The sequence below is a fragment of the Alnus glutinosa genome, chromosome 12 (genome assembly GCF_958979055.1).
Source record: "Alnus glutinosa chromosome 12, dhAlnGlut1.1, whole genome shotgun sequence".
Taxonomy (NCBI): Eukaryota; Viridiplantae; Streptophyta; class Magnoliopsida; order Fagales; family Betulaceae; genus Alnus; species Alnus glutinosa.
Genome location: NC_084897.1, coordinates 15,491,463 through 15,515,055, shown reverse-complemented (window position 1 = coordinate 15,515,055; position 23,593 = coordinate 15,491,463). Strand labels below are relative to the sequence as shown.

Sequence of the window (23,593 nt, the reverse complement as noted above, 5' to 3'; positions counted from 1 at the left end):
TTGAGCCGTTTTGAAAATGGCTCTATTTTGAGCCGTTTAGTTAAAACAGCTCAACTTGGAGCCGTTTTAACAAAAACGGCTCCATTTTATGCCGTTTTAAAAAATGGCTCCAATTTGTGCTGTTTTAACCACACAAAAAAAAAAAAAAAAAAAAAAAAAAAAAGGATCAAATTAAAGCCTTTTTAACTAAACGGCTCCCATTCGAGCCGTAATTGGAACACTAATCAAATTGACTGTACCTTATCCTAAATAACAATAATAATAATACTGAAAATGATAATAATAATAAAATGAATGAAGGTTAAGAAGTAACAGGTAGCCAGAATAATGTGAAAAGGTCATCTAAGGACTACTAATATGCCTCCTACATGTTTGAACGGGACTAAATAAGAAAACACCTTGGGAAGAATAGAGTTTGTTCTGATATGGAATAAGGACCTAAAGGTAATTTGAAAAAATTCAGAAGAGGATTAGCGGCCCTAGCAAAATTAATTTTAGGATTTATTTTACGAGTTTTAATTGGCTTAGGATGATTTTAAGGAGTTCTTGTCCATTAGGAATTAGAAGTAAACAACATATATTTATATATTTAAAGATTGTAGCTGCAAACATCTTCCTTATCAAATGCCCTAAGGGATTGAGAGACACCAAGCTAGGAAAGGGGGAGGGGGGGGGGGGGGGGGGGGGGGGGGGGGGGGTGGTGGAAGATGGGGTTTTGTTTCATCTAAATGTTCGACAAAAATTTGCTCAAAAATGAAATAACTTCAGGATTGCACCTCATTCAGCTGCATGCACAAACAACCATATAAGGAGTTTTATTGAACCAAAAGAAACGAAAAAGAAGCTAGGGTAACCTTTGTGAGTGTGAGGCTATGGCAGAAGATAGGAGAAACACACAATTTGTGACGATGCAATTTACGGGGAAGGAGATTAGCCGTTTGATTGAGGGTGAGAGTGAAAATGGAGTGAGAATGATGTTGAAAGTGAGATTGTGTAGTGTGGGAATGAGAGTTGAGGAAGTGATGATAAGGGCTGAGAGGTCTTATTAGGGCAAAGGAAAATGATGTCGTTTTGCAATAATTTTCCGGCGTTTTCTTGAAAACGCATGCACATGAACCAGTCTGTTGCTTTCCATCTCTTGAGTTAAAAAGCCGATAAATTTCCAATGTTTTCATAAAAACTATGATAACTTGATGGTGTTTTGGATAAGCGCCGATAAGGATTTGGCATATCCTTACAACGTCGATAAATTGTCGGCATTTTATAAAGGATAAAAATTTTTTACAAACCTGTTTGTAAGAAATTTCATACAACCCATATATAAGAGTGACATATGTCATTTAAATATATGATAAGCACATATTTTTTTATTAATGCTATTAAAATAGCATGTGAGAAGCACATTCTATTCAAACATGTGATTTTCACATGTCAATCTTATATGTAGGTTGTATAAAATTTCCTACAAATCAATTTATAGAAAATTTATGTCCTTTTATAAAAATGCTGATAATTTATCTGTGATTTAAGTTATACGTTGCCATTGGTTTTATTTTTCCCGGCATATATAAATAAAAAAGTCTGAATCTTATTGGTGGTTTATGTAGCACCGATAAAAACAACTTTTATTGTTTTTTTTAGACGCTAGTAAAGAATTCGCGATAAACACCAATATTTTGGTAGTGCCTATTTCAATTAGAACATTCTACATGTTGTCTAGTCCAACACGTGAGGGGTTGTCTTAATATAAATTAAATAATTCAAATTCACATTTTCTTATCGGCTTAACTTTTTAGAATAAGTTATTATTTAATATGATATCAAAGCAACGATCTTCGAATATTGTCTCATAATTTACCTTTCATTTCAATTAATTTTTCACATAATATTGAACCACGATTATTAAAGAAGAGTTTAAGCCCACATGTAGAGGTGAAGGTACTCAGGGGCTTCCCCAAAAATTTAAAAAAAAAAAAAAGAAAAAAAAAATTACCCCTAAAAAAAAAAAAATTTTGGGGCCCCAAATACTTTTTTTTTTTTTTTTTTTCATTTTGGCCCCCTAAATTGAAAAAGCTGGCTCCGCCTCTGCCCACATGTGAGAGAGAGTGTTGGAATATTAATTAAATAATTAAATCAATAACTTTTTATCAACCTATAGTTTTAGAATAAGTGGTGATTTAACATCTTCACTATTTTCATCAATTATTTGACATGAGATCTTAGTTTAGCTAGGGATTTCTTCGAAATACAACATTATGACCTTCATTTCTCATAAGCAAATTTTCATAAAATAGAATAGACTGCTTTTATATATATATACACACACACACCATAGTGGGGACTCAATATATGCATTTTTTTTTCATCATATTATATTTCTTAGTCAATTAAAACTACGAGAAATTAATAGATATTGGAGGTAATAGAAATGCCAACTTGCTTAGATAATTGGCATGGTGCGGCCACGAGAACAATAACACTGCTACAATCGATAACTTACGTACATCCAAAATACTGCTATTTCCAAGCCTGTTTATGCAATGCTTACCTTTGTCTTATTTACTTAATAGACATCAAATCTCCAAAACAAAAAAATTGGTACAAGCAGAAACAAGTGTGGAAATAGCATAAATTCTATAATTACACATTAAAGAATTTAACAATAGATCATATGTTACGTGGACGATGTTGATGATGATCAAGTGCACTGCGGATTGTTCCCTGGCCCTCCATAGTAGAAGTGTGTGCCCCATTGATTGTTGTTGGAGCTCCTGATGTTGTAACACCTGGTGTTCTCAGCTAGGGTTGAGATCTCTTGGACTGAGCTGAGACTATTATCGGCGTCAACGATCTCTAGGTTCCGAAAGTAGCTTGCTTTTCCGAAACCTTCATCGGAAAAGTGACCAGAGCCCATTTGGGTTGAGGTGTGCTCGCCGTTGGCCCGTGTGTTCACCACCTCACCACCCCACTCCACCATAGTGGCATGGTCTGTTAAGTGGGTAAATATCTCTGCTGGCCAGTACCCTACTAATACATTGTCACCAAACCTCATCCACCAATTTCCTAGTTTTGGATCCTATTTAAATAGATTAAAAAAAAAATTGTTAAACAAAAAGAAAAAGAAAAAGAAATTAATAAAATATGGAAAACTTCACTTATACCTCGCGAAGTATAAGTGGTTTTGCAGTCATAACCTCGCAATTGAAAATATCAGTATCTCATGTTTCAGTCCCTTTCAATTTCTTTCATTCATTTTATTTATTTTTTGTTAAAATGACCAAAATGCACCCCATATTTTTATTTTTAAAAAAGGAAAAAAAGTTAATGAAATTGAAAAGGCCTAAAATATGAGATGCCGACATTGCAAATTTTTAAATTCTGAGATTATAATTGCAAAATTGTTTTTACTTAGATGAAAATCGGATCCTCTCCTCTTCAAGTGAATTAGAGAGGAGCCGTTTCCTTAAAAATGAAGGTTAAAATTGTTCAAAAAGAAAACAATAATACAACAATTTGGTCCCTCTTTTTTAAGGAACCAATTCGTGTCCCGTTCAAATGACTGGAGATCGAGGGTCGGTTCCACTTAAAGGGTGTGCAAGTGAAATTTTTGTTATAAAATAAAATAAAAGAACATGTGTTCGATCGATATATGTAGTGCACCTTCCAGATGAGGACGGTAATGTCATACTGGCTGCCTGAATATGATGATACCGGAGAAATGGCAGCTCCAATGGCTACCCTGCTATTGGTTTGCACAAATCCTGAGCAAAGAAGGTTGTAGCACCCCGTTGCCTGATACGAATCAGTCTGTAGTACAGAAGCAAATTATCAAAACCGACAGTCATCACTGGCAATAACTGCTTAATTAATTCATTACATATGGAATCAATCAAAAAAAAAAAAAATTATTATTATTTTTTTTTTCTTTTTTTTTTGGTGAATCATTAATTAGTAGTTGAGATTGCATTTACTCTCAACACATGCATGCACGTCAATGTCTTTGTCCTATATTTCATATAAATTAATAAATATCTGGGTTCCACATGTACGTCTTGATCATTTATATGAAGCTAGGGAGATTATTCAACACATATTTCACCTAGAATCTGACACATATAAATCCTCAATCCTGTGTGAGTTTGTGTAGTATATATCTTGGAACAATTTATTATTTAGGTTGTCATGTAAATATTATATATGTGCCATAAGAATAAATGAGGAAATATGCCCTAAGCAAATTAATAAGATAGGCTTAGAGCCTATGCAATAGAAAGCTTAAAAAATATTTTTAGTACCTAATTAAACAGCTGTTAAACAAAAAGTTGATTCGTTTGATTAAAAAAAAAAAAAAAAATTCTTTTACTCTAAAAATGCCAAAACACACTTTTGAAAAAAATTTAAGAATTTTTTTTTCCCCCGAAAGGCTCAACTTTTCAACGCAATTCCAACGAGGCTCTAATAGAGTTAGTTTGGAATTGTATTAAAAAAATGAAGCTTTTGTCTATTAAAAAAATTAAAGAAATTTTAAATTTTTTTTTTTTTTTTTTTTTTTTTAAAAAAAAAGAGCTAAAGCCAAAAAGAGCTTTTTAGAAGAAAAAAAAAACTTCATTTTCAAGCTTTTTCAAAAATTCAGTTTTGGACTTTATAAACAAAAACAAAAAAAAAAAAAAAAAAAAAAGGTACATTTTATTTTTTTTTACCAAATGGACCAATTTTTTTCTTAACACAAATTTTTATATATGTTTTGAAAGCACTTTTTAAACTTCTTGACACAATCTCAAAAAGGAATAATTTCATTAATTTGTTTTCTATTTGATGATAATGTTTCTGCCCACGTAGTTGCATGTATATATGCATATAATTCCAAAGCATAAAAGAAGTACAATAATAATAATAATAATAAAAAAAGTAATTTATTAAAATATTTAAGAGAAAGATGGAGAATTCTGACCGTCCAATAAGTGAACAATCTGGGCCTGCTGTCACCATAAAGCTCCGGACTGACCTGACTAGTATAATAATCAAAATTCAGAAAATTTTATACTAATCAACTTCTTTAATATTAATCTTTTTAAAAAAATACATTGAAATTTATAATATATATATATATATTATGGTATAACTCTCAAAATTTTGTTGTTACTTGTTAAGGTCAAAGTTATTTTCCCGAAGTAAGTAAATATAATAATTTGAGAAAAAAGAGTTAAAAATAGTGTTGGATTGTGTGTGTAGCAGGAGAAGAAATGGAAGAAGTACCTGCCATCCAGCTTCTATGCTGTTGAGATCCGAGCCGTCGAATGATCCCGAAAGAATCCAAATCTGGGAGAGACTGAACTCGTTGACCACTTGGATTGATGGGTCCCACACGTTTATAGTAGCCTTTGCCCCATACACTTCTTGGGATGCTCCGGTGTAGGCTATTGCATGCTATAAATGCATATAAATACAAATTAACAAAATCTGAAATTTACTTCCATCTAATCTCAAAATAATATATATATATATATATATAAGTGATTAAATTCACTTGAAGGAAATGAAAATTAAGACTTTTGAATGCAATTTTGGATTTAAATTTCTCAAATTTGTTAGAGTATTCTACAAAGTAAATTTAAATTTAACGGCATTTGAACAGTAAATGATACTAATCATTTAGCGTCATTTACTGTTTAAATGATACTAATTTAAATTTAAAGGCATTTATGTATAAACGACGCTATTGCAAATGACATTAATTTTTTTTAAGTGTTGATTCCAGAAAATATTTTTGCCAACGTGAATTCAATCATCCAAAGCATACTATTAAAGAAAAAAATGCTAAAAATACAACAAGTGCACAATTAGTTCACAACTCTAAGACATATTGAGGGGACCCACATGTATAAGCTCCATCTCAATATGTCTTGGAGTTGTGCACTAATAGTGTAGGTATCACAACACTACTATGAAAGCACTATTTTTCCAATTCCTCGATTCGATGTAGACCTCATCCAAATTAAAGCACTATCTGCACAAAAATCAACAGACTATTGAGTGATATCATCCATAAGATATTCATGGCCTGGATTCTTCCAAATTCCTTCATCAAATGTAACTAAGTTCATTTTATATCTAAAATGCTTCCTAAACTGAAATTGCCATGTGATCATGAAATGCAGTATAGAAAGTTTTTTGAAACTTAGTTAGATTCAATGTTTTTTTTTAGTAACTTGACAGATTTATAATGAAATTAGAACCCTAAGTAAGAAGTCAACACCTTCTTCCGTTTGACTTACTAGTATACTAACTATAGATCAAGCCGTCAATTTTAACATAACACGACTTCAATACGAAATTAGCAGATTAGGTTTGAAGGGTTTGACCCGCTTAATTAAATGAGTCGTATTAGAGTTGACATATACAATCTTATACCTATTCTCAAGCAAACCCGACATGTGACATAAGGACTGGTAATTTTTTACACGACCCACTAATTAACACAAAATTTGCGTGTGAAAGTTAAAGAGTTAATATGTTTAATTAAATAGATTAAGTTATAATTGATCTATATATATAGTCTTAATTATATCTGTTCGATGAAGACAAATTATCATCCCAACCTACCTAGTTTTGAGCTTCCAATGCCTTTTAACTATTTCCCGTTTTAAAAAGAAAAAAGAAAAAGACGATGATGATTAATATATATGGAAATGGTGTTGAAAATGATATAGAGAGAATATATATAGACGTGTATATATATATATATATATATATATATATATACCTCATGGCCATTGCCGCTGACTACATCAGGTGCTTCAGTGGAGCTAGTAAGCCGAACCTTACGTTGTTTCTTCCCAAAATGAAACAAAGACTTGGCTCTTAAGACATCATGAACTGCACTTCGGCGTATGGGAACCGTTCCCTTTGGACATCGTGTCCCATTTCGATGCCACACTTGCCATGCACCCCTCACTGCTCCTTTATGACTCCCATCATCTTCCACCCTTTTCACCTCTCTCACTTTCGGCATCTCTGAAGGATGTCTCTGTTGCATTAACACAATCATATATAGTTCTCATTAATTAATACAAAAAGAAAAAAGTAGAAAGAAAGAGTGGGTGGTATACTGGTATCTTTCAATTAAGCTTTTGTACCTGGATCTTGTGATTCTTTAAAAGGGGATGATCTAAAGCTGGTTGGTTTCTTTTATGGACGCAATCAATGGTATCTCCATCTGGGCTCTGGGAAGGTCAAAGGATAAAATCAACCACAAATGAAGGAAACGTAACCAACATGAAAATATATATATATATTAGAAAAGAAAAAAGATTAAATGTGTGTATATATAATATACCTCTATCGTTAACACAGCAGGCTTGTTAATCTTGTCCAAATGCCTCTTTATCCTTTCAAGTCTCAAGCTACTCACTTGCCTGTACTCTGTGTAATTCAGGCCTGAAACAACCGGAGAACTTCCAAGAAAGATGGCGAAAAATATAGGCAGAAGAAGAAGAAGAAGAGCAGGAAGAGCTGAAAACCCAGCTCTCTTCCTTCCAACAACACCCATATCTCTCATTCAGTGCCAAGAAAGAAAGCTAGAAGACCATTACTAGCGAAACAAAAGGCTCAAAGAAATCTGGCTTTTCCTTGATATTACTCCACCCAAACACCAATACAAACAAGAAATTAAAGGAAAGCAAAGAAAAGGACCAGCATTAAGGCAGCCTCTCTCTCTCTCTCTCTCTATTAATGGCAAGGATGGGTGGTGGGTGGAGGCTAATTAAACATGGACAGAGCCCCTTGGACCTTCAGCATCAAGATCATCATTGCGTGCTTCGGATTCATACACTGAGAGGTACACTGTATGATTTTTTGTTCTTCTGGACGGCAGATCAGCAGAGCTTTGAAGAAAGGAAATTTAAGAGGAGGAGACCAGGCTTGAAAGCATTATAAAAACCCAGACCTACCCAACTGAAACCATACACGGCTTCGTCATTAATATTTTCTTGAAACCGCAGACCTTCTCTACTTTCTTTCGCTTACTTTCCTTCTCAGTCTCTCCATGCCTTTTTGAACGGCAACTACCCGGCCACTCGATCAATTGGGTGTGCTAAAAGACTTCGGTACTGCCACATGGCATTTGCCCACTTCTACCTAAATCTAGGTCTATCTGAATGTGAATACGATGTGTTGCCGTCTTCGACGTCGTCCATTAATAATTACTTAGCATAAATTATATAAAACTGATAAACTTCACTTAATTAATCCATACCAACTTCCATCGTTTTTGTAATTTTTTTCTTTAATTTCAAAAACTCTTAAGTCACTATATCAGATTTTAAAAAATTTACAATCTCACCGTAAGATCCTAACGGAACGGTTAACAATTTCCAAAATGGTACGATCCTGTATTTAAAAAAAAATAAATATAATTTAAGAGTAATTTTGTAGAGTTTATAAGAATATAAGAATTATTTCACCATTTGACCATCTAATTTAACCTTAAACCCTAACGAGAGGGGTATGATTGCAAATTTTATAAAATTCGATATACTAAATTAAGAGTTTTTTAATTTTATTTTCGTTAATCTCCTTTCTTTTTTTCCTTTCTTTTTTCCCTATAAAAATTACAAAAGAAATTTACATATACAGTGTTTTCTATCCTTAGGCAATTGCAAATGGTGTATTGTTTTCAGCATAATTCACATTCGGCCTTTCCTTATTTTCTATGTATATTTTCTGAAAGAGTACTATATATCATCAACTAGTACTCCACCCCGGCCCTAACAAACCTTTGGTCTTCTGACTATGTCATCGATCACTCATGATCAGGACATAATTAAGAGAGCTGATCGATCACCTACTTATAATTAAGTTCTTTTTTTTTTTTCCTTCTTTTAATACCATCTTTTATATATGTTTGAACAAAAAGCCCAACATATAGACGTACTTCTTGTTAATTAATTATATAAATTAACGTGGTCTCTCATATGAATCGATAAGCCATGCATGCACATGAACTTGGATATACCATCGGTGCATATTATCAGTACTTAATCATTTTAATGCTTTAATTAAAATAATGGGAATCTAGGGTTTTGACTTTGAGGTAATGAACCCATGGAAGAAATTAAGTAGTTGTTGAAATTTAAACGAATGGGGGGGTGGGCTTCTATGCTGGTTTGTTGTTTTTATATTCAGAGTTATTGGATTGCAGGCAGTTCCTTGATCTATGCTACGGAGCACTCTTCTCCATGTGGGTGTACTACATCTTAGAAACATTTAAATAATAATTTAAGAATATCAAAGTAATAAATATATATGAGGTTAAATTAAACGGGTAAGTTTCTATTCTCGAATCTCGAATGCTTCTTGGCTCATATATTCCAGTGTTTTGAAAACTCTTTTTAACTCTTCACATGCTGAAAACTCTTTTTAAATATGATTTAATAAAACAAATTCTCAGATGTGACCACATTACTAACACATTTTTTTTAATACAAACTGCAAATTAAAATAAACTTTTAAAAATAATTTAATATTGTATTTTTTTAAGAGTGCATATTGGCTATATATATATATATATATATATATATATATATATATATATATATATATATATATATATATATATATATATATGTACAACTTTTTAAGTGTAGGGTCTGTTGAATACGTACATATATGAAAAAAAAAAAAAAATAAAAATAAAAACCACAAAAAAAAAAAAAATAAATAAAAAATCCGGTGCTGCTTTGGTTGGGTGATGGCAGCAGCTACCATCTGAAAACCACAATATAGTGGCCCTGCGGTGGCCGCTAGTCAATCACATCTGACGGTTGCACAAAAACCAATAGGGCAGCCAAATCACCACCGTGATGGTGGCCTACGGTGGCTGCTGCTACCATGGAACAACACTTTTTTTGTTTTTTTTTTTTTAATTTTTTAAAGATATTTGCCAATTTTTTAATTTTTAAATAATACTTCTCAAACTTTTGAGCCTGTACGTCTGGATCTTTCCATGAATTTTCTAATCCAAATAATCGTTCTTTCTAGATGTCAAATCTAAATTACAGGAAATATTTTTCCACTGGGATTAATTAGATGGGGTTATGTAAATTAAACGAGGCATGTAGATTGGAAAGCATCGATCCAAACATAAGAGTCAGTACTTGAAGCTAAGGTTGTAATCGAGTCAAATCGAGTTGAGTATTAAATTATTGAACTTGATTCATTTAATTTTGTTTGAAATACCAGTCGAACTCAAACTTATCACTAAACTAGCTAGCTAGCTAATTTATTTAAACGTACTCAACTCATTAATTTTTCGAATGAATCCAGATAGAACTTGTTCATGAAATACTCAATTAATTTATTTATTCCTTATACAAAAGTAAATATTGTCATTGTATACTTTTTTTTGTAAATCTATGCAAATTTAAAGTTACTTCATTATTATTATTATTCTTAATTTGATTTAATTAGAAAAAGTAACTTTTCATTAGGAAATAAAATTAATTTCATAGACCTTGTATTTGTGATAAATCATTTATAATTTGTTTATTATCAAAAGAACTATTTATATTATATCTTACAACCTTATTTAGAATTTTAAATGATCTAATCTTGATTATAAAGAACTATTTATATTATATCTTACAACCTTATTTAGAATTTTAAATGATCTAATCTTGATTATATATATATATATATAGTAATTCTACATGTACATTAAGTGTTCATAAGAAAATGAGGTAGCTTTTAAATTCACCATTGAGCGTGTGATTGATCAAATAATGATTTTGATCAAATGATAATTTTAAAAGCCAGCTCATTTTTTAATGGACACTTGATAGACACTTAATGTACATGTAGAATTACTCTATATATATAAAGACATTTGTTTTACACACAGATCTGTAGACACATACAAATACACACAAATACTTATATATATATATATATATCAGAGCACAAGCAACATCCAACAGCTTGCTTTAGATTTTCTTTAAATTTAGGGGACTAAGCTATCTTTTGTTTTCTTACTCAAATAAAATCCAGAATAGTTTTTCTTATTTTTTCTTTATACCATTTAAATATTCTTTCAAATCAATTTTAGAGAAAAGAGAGAGAGAAAATATAAAGCCTTTTCTTTTCTCTTTTTTTTTTTTTTTTTTTTGAAATAAAATAAGAATAAGAAAAGCTATGTAGCTTTTTCTTTGGTTTAGGGAATGGAAAGAGAATCTTAGTGGGTTTTTGGAGATTTTTGAAAAAGTTTCCTACATTTAGAAGTGAAGAGGATTCAGAAAATGTGATGGTGCTCTCATGGGTCACAATCACAAGGATTCATTTATCATGCTTGGAAAATAATTTTCTTTTATCTTTTTAAATACTTAAGATATTTTTATTACAAAATTTTTATTTAAACTAGCAAGGTTTGTTTATTAAAGAAACTAAACTAGAGTCAAATTTAAACTGCATGTCTATAAATAATTCTGCTCATTTATAACCCTACTCAACGGCGGAATGTTCACTTGCGCGCCAACCTCAACCGTTGGTTTTTACTCCTTAAGTACTTCCTAGGGTAGGGAAAATCTTTTTTGTTCTTCTCTCTTTTGCTTGGGATTTTAATTAATGCCCATGTATATTTATGTAGGGATCCCCTAGCTATCTAAATGAGTAAATTAGGTGGTTTTCCCAAGACAATGAAGACATATAATACACCATGAGCTCTTAAATGAAGTTATCCATTATATATGCTGATGACAACAATATTGTTTCATTATTAAACCACTTCATTTAAGAAGAGAAAGAATGGAATTTGAACTAATTAAAGGTGTATGAAATATGAACTTCATAGTTCATCCCATGGCTCTAGTAATCATGATCATTTAATGTCTGAAAAGTCACATAAAACTCTGAACATAATGCTATTATTCTGCACATATTTGTTTCATACCTTCCATAATGCCATGAAAATTAAATCACACCATGCGTTTATTTTTGTAGAGAACTGTTTTCTAGTATATTCCTGTCTTTTTGTTTTATATAACTTTTTTAAAAATCAGTAATTAGATCAGCATTGTAAAGAAAAAAATATATTAGAGAAGGACAAGAGTATGCTGCTTAAACTTTCTCATTTTTATTAGAAGTCACACAAGATTTATGACTTTCAAAGGCTAATATGGTAATGCTAATAAATTAAGGACGTAAATTTCCTATAGTCAGCTCCGGTACGTTGTAGGGGAATTTTTTTTTCAATCGAATATCTAAAAGTGCCATGTATCTCTTAACGTCACACTTGTTTTTTTAGTAGCATGTACTTCTCACATGCTTTTTTAATAGCATTAATAAAAAATAACAAAAAGAAAAAAAAGAAAAAGAAGTAATCCTAGATAGTATATTTTTATCATACAATTGTTCAACAATGTTAACATGGAACTCCAAATTAACCATTAGATCTTTTTATTTTATTTTTATTATATATTTAATTAAGAGTGTCACTTCGATCAGCCTTATGAGATGAATATTGAATAAAATTATAATATTTAACATTTCATATTATAAAAACACATGCTTTTCTCATGCTTAAAAAAAAACACATAATAAGAAATGTTAAATATTATAATTTTATTCAATATTCTTCTTGCTTTGAAGGCAATTTATACGCATAGATTAAAACTACATGATAACATAATTCAGCCTTGAAATCAATGGAGGAAATAAGGGTGAAGTGGTCAACAGCAACAACCAACGAGGGGTATTTTATTCGCTACAGACAACGCTCGCTTTGAAGGCAAGGAGTTGGCATGAAATGTGAGTTTTGTCCCGTGTATTTATTACATCACCTAACAATACAACTCTCTCCTACTCCTACGCCAAAATAACTCCTCTCTCTCTCTCTCTCTCTCTCTCTCTCTCTCTCTCTCTTGCGTTGCTGCTTCGTACCACTCATCTACTTTAACATGCATCCATCACCATCTCCCATCTTCAAACCCTTTTCCCAAGCGACACCTACAGACTATAAACTAATTATATAGAAAGATATTTTTAAAAGGGAGAAAAGAAACAACAAAAATGGCCACCAACGAACCAAGACATGCCCTTTTTTTATTATTATTATTTTTTTCCTAGCTACGATCAAAGAAAAATAATACAAAAGATCATCTCCTGTTAAAATAATGGACGGTTCAGATTTAGCTTCCTTATTTTTAAGCCAAACGACGTGGTTGAGGGCTAAGAAAATGTTTTTAAAAAAAAATAAAATTTGACGCTGTCTTTTTTCAAGGCCGGCCAGCACGTCGTCTCGATCTGTTTTGGCTTTCTCATAACCAAACCAATTGTGTTGAAGAACGACGTCGAAGAGGACTTGGATTTCTAGGGACCATGTTCACTTTGCCTTGTCCTCTCAGTGAGCTTGTTTTAGGGGTGCACATGCACATGCACATGCAGCTGTAGATGTGGACGTGGATGTAATTATTTGTAATATTCGTAATTCGGATATCACTTTTAGGTATTGATCTCATTGTGCTTTTATTAACCACATCCACGCGGTTATTGTAGTTATGAAATGTGGTTATTATCCATATTTTAGGTAATGAACCTATTTGATTTCTTTAGCCTTCCTTAGGTCTCTATTAGAGCCTATTTTAAATGATTTTTTTAAAAAAAAATTAGGTTGTTTTTAGTGTTTTGGGCTTGTTTTAATTTTTTGGGTTAAATACGTTTTTAGTACTTAAGTTTTGAAAACTTTATTTTTTTTGGTAACTGAGTTTTAATTCGCATCACAGATGCATAGTACCTCAGTTTTGGGAAAAGACCAAATTAGTACCTCAATCAAGTTTTCCGTCTAAAAATTAACGACCCGCCAAATGTCAACCCCTGAGGGTTGACACGTGTTTTAGTATAAAAAAATAAAAAAATAAAATTAATTTTTTTTTAATTTTTTAATTAATTTTTAAAGATTTTTTTTTTTTTTTTTTTTTTTTTTTTTTTTTTTTTTTAATACTAAAACACGTGCCAACCCTCAGGGGTTGACACCTGGCGGGCCATTAGTTTTTGGACAGAAAACTTGACTGGGGTACTAATTTGGTATTTTTCCAAAATTGAGGTACGTACCATCTATGATGCAAATTAAAACTCAGGTACTAAAAAATAAAGTTTTCAAAACTCAGGTACTAAAAATGTATTTAATCCTATTTTTTTAAAAAACTTAATGTTTTGAAAATATATTGGTTTCACATTAATTTTGCATTTTGCCTAAGTATAACATAATCCAAAACGACGGTTTTTTAGTGAATTTATTAAATATAATATAAATATATAAAATATAATTATATATAAAGAGTATGTGGATGCATTTATTAAAATTCGCATCTGCATCTGCATATGCAGATAGTAGTTTTTGCTAACTGCACCCGCATGTGCGAATAGCAGATGTGGGCGGTTAATATCCTCCCACATGTGATGCAAAGCGATCCGAGTCAGACGATGCTGAGCTGTCAGATTGCACATTGATGGCGCTGAATTAACTGAAACAAGCAGATCAGCACAAAATTGGCAAGAAATCATAATCTTACCTAATTGGGGCGATTCTTGGGTGCGCTACAGTATTTTGGCCATAACTTTGGCTACGAGTATTCGATTCGCACATATGACCCCAATCCGGAAAGCTCTCTTCGGCGCGCATGTCATGGCCACCCAGCTGCACTCGGTGCTCCTCGCTTCGAGCCCAAAATCCGCTGTTTTCCTTTCCAAAACCCTAATTTTCGATATTTTTTTTTTACCATTTATAGTAATTTTTCGTTTATTTTTTAGGAGGCAATTCTAAGCCCGATTTGGGCAAGATTTTTGGCAGACTGCTTATTTTATTCTGTATTTCATTTTATTAGGGTTTTCGGGATTTTGCTATTTTTGGTAAAATTTTGCTAAAGACCGAATTTTCAGCTATATTAGCCCGGTTTGTGGGCATTTTTCAACGGTTGTTGATTATTGATAATTTTATCAAATTCATAGTTTGTCTCTGTTTTTTTTTGGGGTAATTTTCCTGTTTTCTTCTTTGCAAATTGATTGTTGATTAACCTGCAGAATAATCGCTATTCTGTCCGGTGTCAACATGTATACCCCTAGTGTGCGTAATAGAAGTCCAGGGCTGAGCAATTCGGTATGAAAGTATCCAACTATCAATAATACACAAAATTTGGATCATAAACCTGAAAGAGTAAATAATGAAAATGGTTTATTGTAACTGGTTTTACTGCCCATCTATGTGGCTTTTCATTAACATATATAGTAAATACAAGATGTGGTTGTTATACAAGATATGTTCTGTTGCAACTTTGTTACAGAATATCTAAGTGGTTACAGAGGATATACAATCAGACTTTTGAATTCAAATGTGTTCCGAGATCCTTGGTGTCATTTGAATTTGAATGAGATTGATCGTTATCTTCAACATCCTCTCGGAAGTTCAGCGGGAGAGGATTCATGTTTGACTTGGAGCAAAGAGTGTGAAATCTTGTGGAGACAATGGGCTTGGTCAAGACGTCGCCTATTTGATCATGACTGGAGATAAAACAAACTTTGAGAGTGTTTGAAGCAACCTTTGTTCGAACAAAGTTAAAATCAATTTCCACATGCTTAGTCTGAGCATGGAAAATTGGATTAGCTAAAAGATAGGTTGAGCGGATATTATCACACCATAATTCTGGTGGGGTTAGGAGAAATACGCCAAGATAACGCTTTAATTTTTGAATCCACAAAAGTTCAGCTGCTATGTTGGCAAGGGACTTATATTCAGCTTCCGTACTAGAACGTGAGACAATTGGTTGTTTGTGGGATCGCCATGAGATTAAATTACTCCCCAAGAAAACACAATGGAGGATGGAAACACTTATAGCCTTTATGAAGAGAACTGTAGCCCAAGAACACACACTCTTTGGATCTTTACTCATATTTGTGGTGGTTATAGGATCTTAAATGGAGAAAACATGCACACCCATAGATTCGCAAAAAATTAAAATCTAGTGTTTTTTTATTTAACTTTTCAAATGGTGAAATGTTGCCTAAAATGGGTGTAGGCATGCAGTTAATCAAATTATATGCAAGAAGTTTGACATGCTTCATTCCAAAAGAGTTTGGGGATGGAGTTGTCTGCAAGTAAGGCCAAAGAAGTTTATATGATGTGCCTATGTTTTCGTTCCACACAACCATTTTGTTGGTGAGTGCGGGGGCATGAAAGTCTATGAACTATTCCATGTTGATTAAAAAAGTGATTGATGTAGTCGTCAGTATTCCCCTCCCCAATCCGTTTAAATTGTTTTGATTTTATGAATTAACATTCGCTCAATCATGGCCTAGAATCGTATGAACACAGAGCAGACATCAGATTTGCATTGGATAGTATATAGCCACGTAAAGCGACTAAAAGAATCAACAAACGAAACATAATATTTATTCCCATGAAATGAAGTTGCTGGGGAAGGACCCCATACATCCGAGAAAATTAAATCCAAAGGTTTAGGCAAAACTGAATTTTAAGAAGGAAATGCAAGTTGGTGGTTCTTGGACAGTAGACATGTAGAACATAAAACTGCCGAGTTATTTGAAAAGACAGGAAGACCAAATTGAGACAAAATGTGACGAACCGTACGGAAGGCTGGATGACCCAAACGGCGATGCCAATGAGCTTGAGATGTTCTTTCACCAACCATTGCTTGAGGAGTAGACATAGTGATGATGGATGGCTAGAACTGGTAGAGATCATTTCTAAGTGGTCCTTGATGAAGAGGGATCTGAGTTTTGCAATCCATAATCACAAAATGAGAAGAATGAAATTCAAAAAAGATTGAATTATCTTTAGCAAATTTACTAGCAGATAAGAGATTTTTGCAGATGTTAGGAACATGAAGAAGTTGCTGTAAAAGAAATGTATGACAGGAAGGTGGGAAAGCAGAGCCAATGTGGCTGATATTCAAACCAGTCCCATTTCCAACTCGAATCTAATCATGGCCACTATATTCCTCTCCTGATATAGTTAAGTTCTGCATGTCATTTGTTAGATGGTGCGTTGCACTAGTATCAGGGTACCAGTTCTCATCATGAGAGATGCCATGGGAGGAATAGTAAGCTTTGTGGAGAGTTGGAAGTATCAGGGTACCAGTTCTCATTTGTTAGATGGTGCGTTGCACTAGTATCAGGGTACCAGTTCTCATCATGAGAGATGCCATGGGAGGAATAGTAAGCTTGTGGAGAGTTGGAAGTCTCATTATGGAAAGCATAATTAAACCTTTGATAACAGGTTTTTCCAGTATGCCCTAGCCTGTCACAAACTTGGCAAGTTAGACGATTTGTGCCTGGAAAAGTACTGTATGATGAACTACCTCTGCCTCGAGGGTAAGGCCACAGACAAACAGATTGGCTGAAGACTGAGATAAATCTGGAGATGTTTGATTGTGTTCCAAACGCATCTCGTAAGTGAGGAGGCAACCATAGATAGTATCTATGTATAAAGAATCCACTCTGGTGGTGATTTAGGTTAAAAATGATCATATTCTGTACAAATTCAAATGACACCAAGGATCTCGGAACATATTTGAATTCAAAAGTCTGCTTAATAAATTCATTATGCTTCAATTTTGGTATTAAACACCAAAATGATGTCATTTTAGTAAATTTATTAAATATAATATGTATTATACATGAAAGTTATACAGATGTGGTAATACTCGCATCCGCATACCCTAAACCAATATCCGCATATGCATATGCAAATATTGGTTTTTGTTAATCATATCCGCATGTGCGGATAGTGGATAATTGTGAATAATGAATTCGGACGATTAATATTTGCTAGCATGCACACTCCTACAACCAAAACATACCCCTTTTTTTCATTTTTCCCTTTTCCCTGAGCTCCAACCGAAATGTACCCTCATTATTGAAACCAGGAAAGATAACAAATCCAGAATCCAACAACAATTTCTTAGCTGTCTTCTGAATCCAACACATGATAAAAGCAGATGGGTTTTAATTTCTATGATAAGTTGAACTATATAATATATTCAACAAAGAAAAAAAAAAAAAAAAGATTCTGTGGGATGATAAGTAGACCAACTTGAGTAAATGGACAAATGACATTGATATGTGTTTTCTTTCACATAGAAAAACAACTGAAATCCCAGCGGTAAAATCTAGAATTCAAAAAGTTCATATTTATCATAACTACATATACATGACATCACACATCAAGAAAAGCAGTATATATCCCTAATAAATCAAACCCCATATTCTCTCCATTGACAAACCCCATTGTTAACTTCAGTTCACAACACTTAATTCTTACAGAAGCAAACAAACAATGGTACACAGCGACTCTGTTTTAGACTAAAACAAAAGGGGAAAAGAAGAAGGTGAACGTAAGAAAACCATGCAAAAGGACACAAATGGGGTGATTTTGTCATCCGGGTCAGGTGCCTGAATTCCCCTTTGAAGTGTCGGAGCTCGGCAGCGGCACAGTCGACGCTGAGCCTCTACCGGCGCAGACTACTTTATTTGCAGCCTCTGATGCTGCAGTCTTTACACCCTCCACCATGGTTTTGACAGCCCAAACCTTAACCTGGCCTCTCTGTGGAGGAATTCTCGCTTCTGATTTCTGCGGGGCCTTCCCCTCTCCAGTTTCCATTGTTTTGAATAGTATAAAGAGGTCACTGACGCTCAGCAAACTCTGCTCAGAAACAGAGTAAGAGACGGAGGAGGAATGAAGACTCTGTTTCTGACACAAGAAGAAAGTCTGCATTCCTCTTTTCTTATATAAGTCATGGGTTCAGACATTTATCTGACTGCATAATTTTGTGGTCTTTTGGGTATGCTGTCGGTAGTGCCAGCAAGAGTTGTCCAGCATTCCAGCAGTTTTCGAACTATTTTCTTTAAATATAGAGAATAAAAATACTTTTTACTTCCATATCAAAAAATACTACACAGTAATTTCCCTTCATTTTTTTTTTATATCATTAAAACATTGTTATTTTACTTTTACTTTAATTAAAAGTAGGAAAAATAAAATAAAGTAGGAGAGAAATAATATTAGCTTGTTTGGCAAACAACTTTTTTTCCCTCTCTATTTTTTTCATTTCTTTCAAAAATGTCAAATAAAAAACATTCTCTTTTTTTTTTCTTTTTTTTTTTCTTTCTTTTTATATTACATCAATAATTTTTTATTATTATCCAAATAAAAAAATATACTATAAAACAAAACTTTTTCAATTTTTTATAAAACAATTTCAAATTTTTTTATATTTTATATCACATCAATCACTTTTTACTACTATTCAAACAAATATTTCACAATTACAATCATTTGCCAAACAAACTCTATATTTTTTTACATTTACTTTAATTAAAAGTAAGAAAGAGAAATAAAGTAGGAGAGAGAGATAATATATTTTGTGAATAAACAATTGAGTGGGAAGCACTGTTCACTTCCCAGGAAAACGAAAATTTTAGAAAAGCTGCTGTGGAGGGGTTTTTGTAACTTTTTTGAAATTTTTTCTAAAACTTGGGGAACAGACCCTCTTTAAGGAAGCTGCTGTGAATGCTCTTATATAGTCAACAAAGAGAAATTCATGATAGGAATGTGTTATTTCTATGGCATCTTGTGAAAAGTATCCCTATTTTCTCTAATTATTAATTAACTAGCAAATAACCCATGTCATGCGCGGGTTTTTACGAAGTAAAACTGTTTTACGTGCTTATGTTTAAAAAGTAATAAATAATGTACAAAGTAGTTTAAAAAAATTGTTTTGAGTTATTCTATTAGAATGCTACATTTAACTTAAAGAAACAAAATATAAATTTAAGAATAAGAATGAAAATACGTAAACGTATATTGTAAATTATCTCATAAGGAAGCAAAATAAATCACATGTATTCAATTTTTATAGATTAAAAGGCCTTTTACATCATATAAGAATTCACAAAATAACCTGTATTAAAATGCTACATACAATTTATCAAGTCTACAAGCATGAAATTTAAGAACTTATTATAGAGAAACTCAAATCTGTCAAGCATGATCGTCCTCATTGTCGGATGACTTAGGTGGTGGTACATTTGTCTCCTTCTGACACTCTAGATCAATCATGTGGTGGAAATTAATAACTTCAGGCGTTTGATGCAAGTGTTAGTAGCGACTCAGTGGTTGTCCTCTTAGATCAAAAGCCGCCGCAGGAGTGAGTACCTTGTCTGATATCCCCTCTCGATGTACCTAAACATGCTGTCCCCTCTCACAACTGATGCTAGGAGACCTCACCATGAAAGGGCACAAACGGAGGACTTCATATCTCTCGCGACACGCTCAGTGTACAAGGCTGAGTAAGCGTCCATTGAAATCTCGTTCATCTTTCTCATGATGTTTGTCTGCCATGCTGGCATGCTGCAGTCCAAAATATAGATTAAAGGAACCAAAAAAACAAATATTGTTAACAATTAAAATGTTGTATTGCATGTATTGCAAAATTATATAATAATTAGCTTACATAATCAGCTACAAATTATAATTATTGACCACAAAATTATATATTATTCTTAATTTGTGGCATGAAAATTGAATATATATATAAGTCTTTAATAATATTGGAATATGCATTCTTTAAATTTACGGATTTCATGTGCCAAATGTGATAGTCACTTTATATCTATCTATCAACACTTAATTCATATAAATTAAAACATGTTAAAAATTTTATTCCTGTAAGAGTAGTTTAAATTGAAGAGAAATATAAAGAACAAAAGATTAAAAAAAGGTTAAAACCACTTTAGATGAAGATTTAATACAAATATCAAATAATGCAATATAGTACAATTAATAAATATTTATTGTTAACATCATATTTTTACTATTACTATATATAGAGTATTATAACACTTTAATTTATGAACTTCAAAGAAAATAGTTTCATTACAACACTTTTAATCAACCATTTTCTCATATATTATCGGAGAGAAGTTGTATCCCTAACAGAATGCAAGTGTTTTCTTTAAAGATATTTGTGTAGAGTCTAATATTTAATTAATATGAAATAATATTATATTCCTAAGCCAAAAACCGACTTATTTGTTTGACCTTTTTACATGCTATCTTATATTCCTTTTATCTTACTTGGTAAAGAATGAAAAATCCTCCTCACTACAAACTACAGAACGAACGATCTCGCTCACTGCGTAAGTTTGACGGTGATTATATAGTTATTTTCTAGGATAAAAAGAAAAAAAAAAAAAAAAAAAAAAAAAAAAAAAAAAGAGAATACTAGAGCTCATTCTAGTGTTCTTATGGTGTCTATCTAGAAGGACATAAATGTAATAAAAAAAATTAAAAAAAAATGCATCCATGTCATCCAAAAGGACATAATTGTGATTTTTTTATTATATTTATGTCATTCGAGATGGACACCAAAAGAACACTAGAACAATAAAATAAAAGATAAAAGAAATTATTTTTAAAACAGGAATAAAAAATAATATATAAATTAGAATTGAAAATACGGACAAAAAATAAAAACAGATGAATAGAACCACAAAAAAATAAAGACAAACAAACGGAAAATAAAAATACTCATGTAATTAAAAAAAGAATTATCTTCTTTGTATACTTTTTCCAATTCCAATATATAAATTAAAACAGAAATTAAAGATAAAAAAATGAAAACAGACGAAGAAAACCACCAAAAAAAAAAAAATAAAGACAAACAAACAAAAAAATAAAAAACACTCGAATATGATTTGTCTTTTCTTTTTTCTTTTTTTTCCTACCTCTAGGATTTCAAACTCCTACATCTACAATGAACGTACCTCCCCCGTATTTCTCATATATGATTTATGATTTCAGTGGTGGCTGTATTCATGATTAGTTTTTGTACTAAATGGCTGTGAAAATAAAGAATAAAGGGAAAAATATAATTTAGCCATTTAAACTACCACAATTTTTTCGGATAGCCCTCAAAACTATCAAAACTATCAAAGCTTGCACTTTGGCCTCCCAAACTACCAAAACTTTTGAAGAAGACTCCTTTTGGCGAAATATCTCCATAATACCCCTACCACGTGTCATTTTTCAATTAAAAAAAATTCAAGAAAATTCAAAATATATAAAAAAAAAAAAATTCAAAAAAAAAATTATTATTTTTTTTTTATAAAAATTAAAAACTAAAAAAAAAAAATTTATTTTTTATTTTTTTTAAAAATATTGCGATCGACCGGAGGATGTACTGCTTTTTTCCAGCATCGTCATTGGGCATAATGCACGCCTGCAGCTCTGCAAACTCATCCTTGCCTCTCTGAACGCGGACATGGTATACTTCAATGTCTATGATATTGATCTTTCGGAAGTTATGAATGATTCCAATCTGAATTTTGTTTTGTTACAAACAACGAGCAAGTTTATCATCATTATGGAAGACCTCGATCGGGTTTTTACGGAGAAATAGACGGTGGCCGAAGGGGTGTCGGGAAGATTGGGTCATTGTTAAGAAATAACGCCACCTCAAACACCCTTCTTTTTTTAAAAAATAAAATAATAATAAGAAGAAATAAAGTTTTAGTTTATTTATTTTTTTGAATTTTTTGATTTTTTAATTGAAAAATGACACGTGGCAAAGATATTATGGGAATATTTCGCCAAAAGGGACATTTTTCAAATGTTTTGGTAGTTTGGAGGGCTAGAGTGCAAGCTTTGATAGTTTGGAGGGCTATCCGAAAAAAAATGTAGTAGTTTGGAGGGCTAAATTATATTTTTTCCAAGAATAAAACCTACAAAATTTATGTTGCTACAAAAACTAAGGTTTCCTTTACATCTCTTGTAGTTTGTGGCTTTGACACATGACAGTATTTGATTTCAGATATTTGGATTACACATGACAGTTAGCATACAGTGTTTTTTTTTTTTTTTTTTTTTTTTTTTTTTTTTTTTATTAAGAAAAGAAAGCTGTTTTAACACAAAAATAAGTACACTTGTAAACTGTATGAGATGCCACATGTCACGATTATAGGCTACAGTTATTTTCTAGAAAAAGAAAACTGTTTTAACACAAAAATAGATATACTTGTCGGCTGTATGAGATGACACATGTCACCCAAGAAAGTCGAATATTTTGTCCATCCAACCCAATAAATATTTAGAAAATTTACTTGCATGTCAACAAATTGAACGAATCCACATCATTTGCCTGATGGTATTTTCACATGTAATAATTTCCTTAAAAATGGAATACCAATATATGTTAAATACAAAAGAAAGTGTTGAAACGGTTAATACAAAAGAAAGTGTAGAAACGGTTCTGGCTTATAACATTGTTGTTAAGGCACAGAAAAATACAAAAGCACGAAAAGTTACTAGAATGTCTAAACAAAATAAAAGCAAAAAAATACAAAAGCAAAAATAAACAAAGAAATGGAACGCACGTCTAGATTTTATTTTATTTTTTATTTTTTATTTTTTTTTTGAAATGAAAGATCCCTTTCGATAGATAGAAACGAGACCAAATCGGTCTAATGTTCAGGGATACAAATAATCCCTAATAAACTAAGTCAGAGGTACAGGGATAGAATATTCTCCACC

At 32.1% G+C, this 23,593-nt stretch overlaps 1 protein-coding gene across 1 annotated transcript; it reads right to left on the bottom strand.

The window, feature by feature from the left end:
- Window positions 1-2,420: 2,420 nt before the first annotated feature.
- On the bottom strand, window positions 2,421-8,048 carry LOC133883084 (protein neprosin). Its single transcript, XM_062322284.1, has 7 exons — window positions 7,337-8,048; window positions 7,137-7,223; window positions 6,764-7,027; window positions 5,257-5,427; window positions 4,952-5,005; window positions 3,661-3,807; window positions 2,421-3,076 (listed from the first exon to the last, which is right to left on the bottom strand). The coding sequence occupies exons 1-7, from the start codon at window positions 7,556-7,558 to the stop codon at window positions 2,699-2,701; spliced, it is 1,323 nt and encodes a 440-aa protein (XP_062178268.1). The 5' UTR covers window positions 7,559-8,048; the 3' UTR covers window positions 2,421-2,698.
- Between the last annotated feature and the right edge of the window lie 15,545 nt (window positions 8,049-23,593).

Bases quoted from the DNA above. Each gene is read 5' to 3' on its own strand.
- LOC133883084 (XM_062322284.1), bottom strand. From the start codon at position 7,558: ATGAGAGATATGGGTGTTGTTGGAAGGAAGAGAGCTGGGTTTTCAGCT. The intron at 7,028-7,136 runs GTACAAAAGCTT...TTAATGCAACAG, and splicing joins TAAAGAATCACAAGATCCAG to AGACATCCTTCAGAGATGCC. The intron at 5,006-5,256 runs GTACTTCTTCCA...TATACTAGTCAG, and splicing joins GCATAGAAGCTGGATGGCAG to GTCAGTCCGGAGCTTTATGG.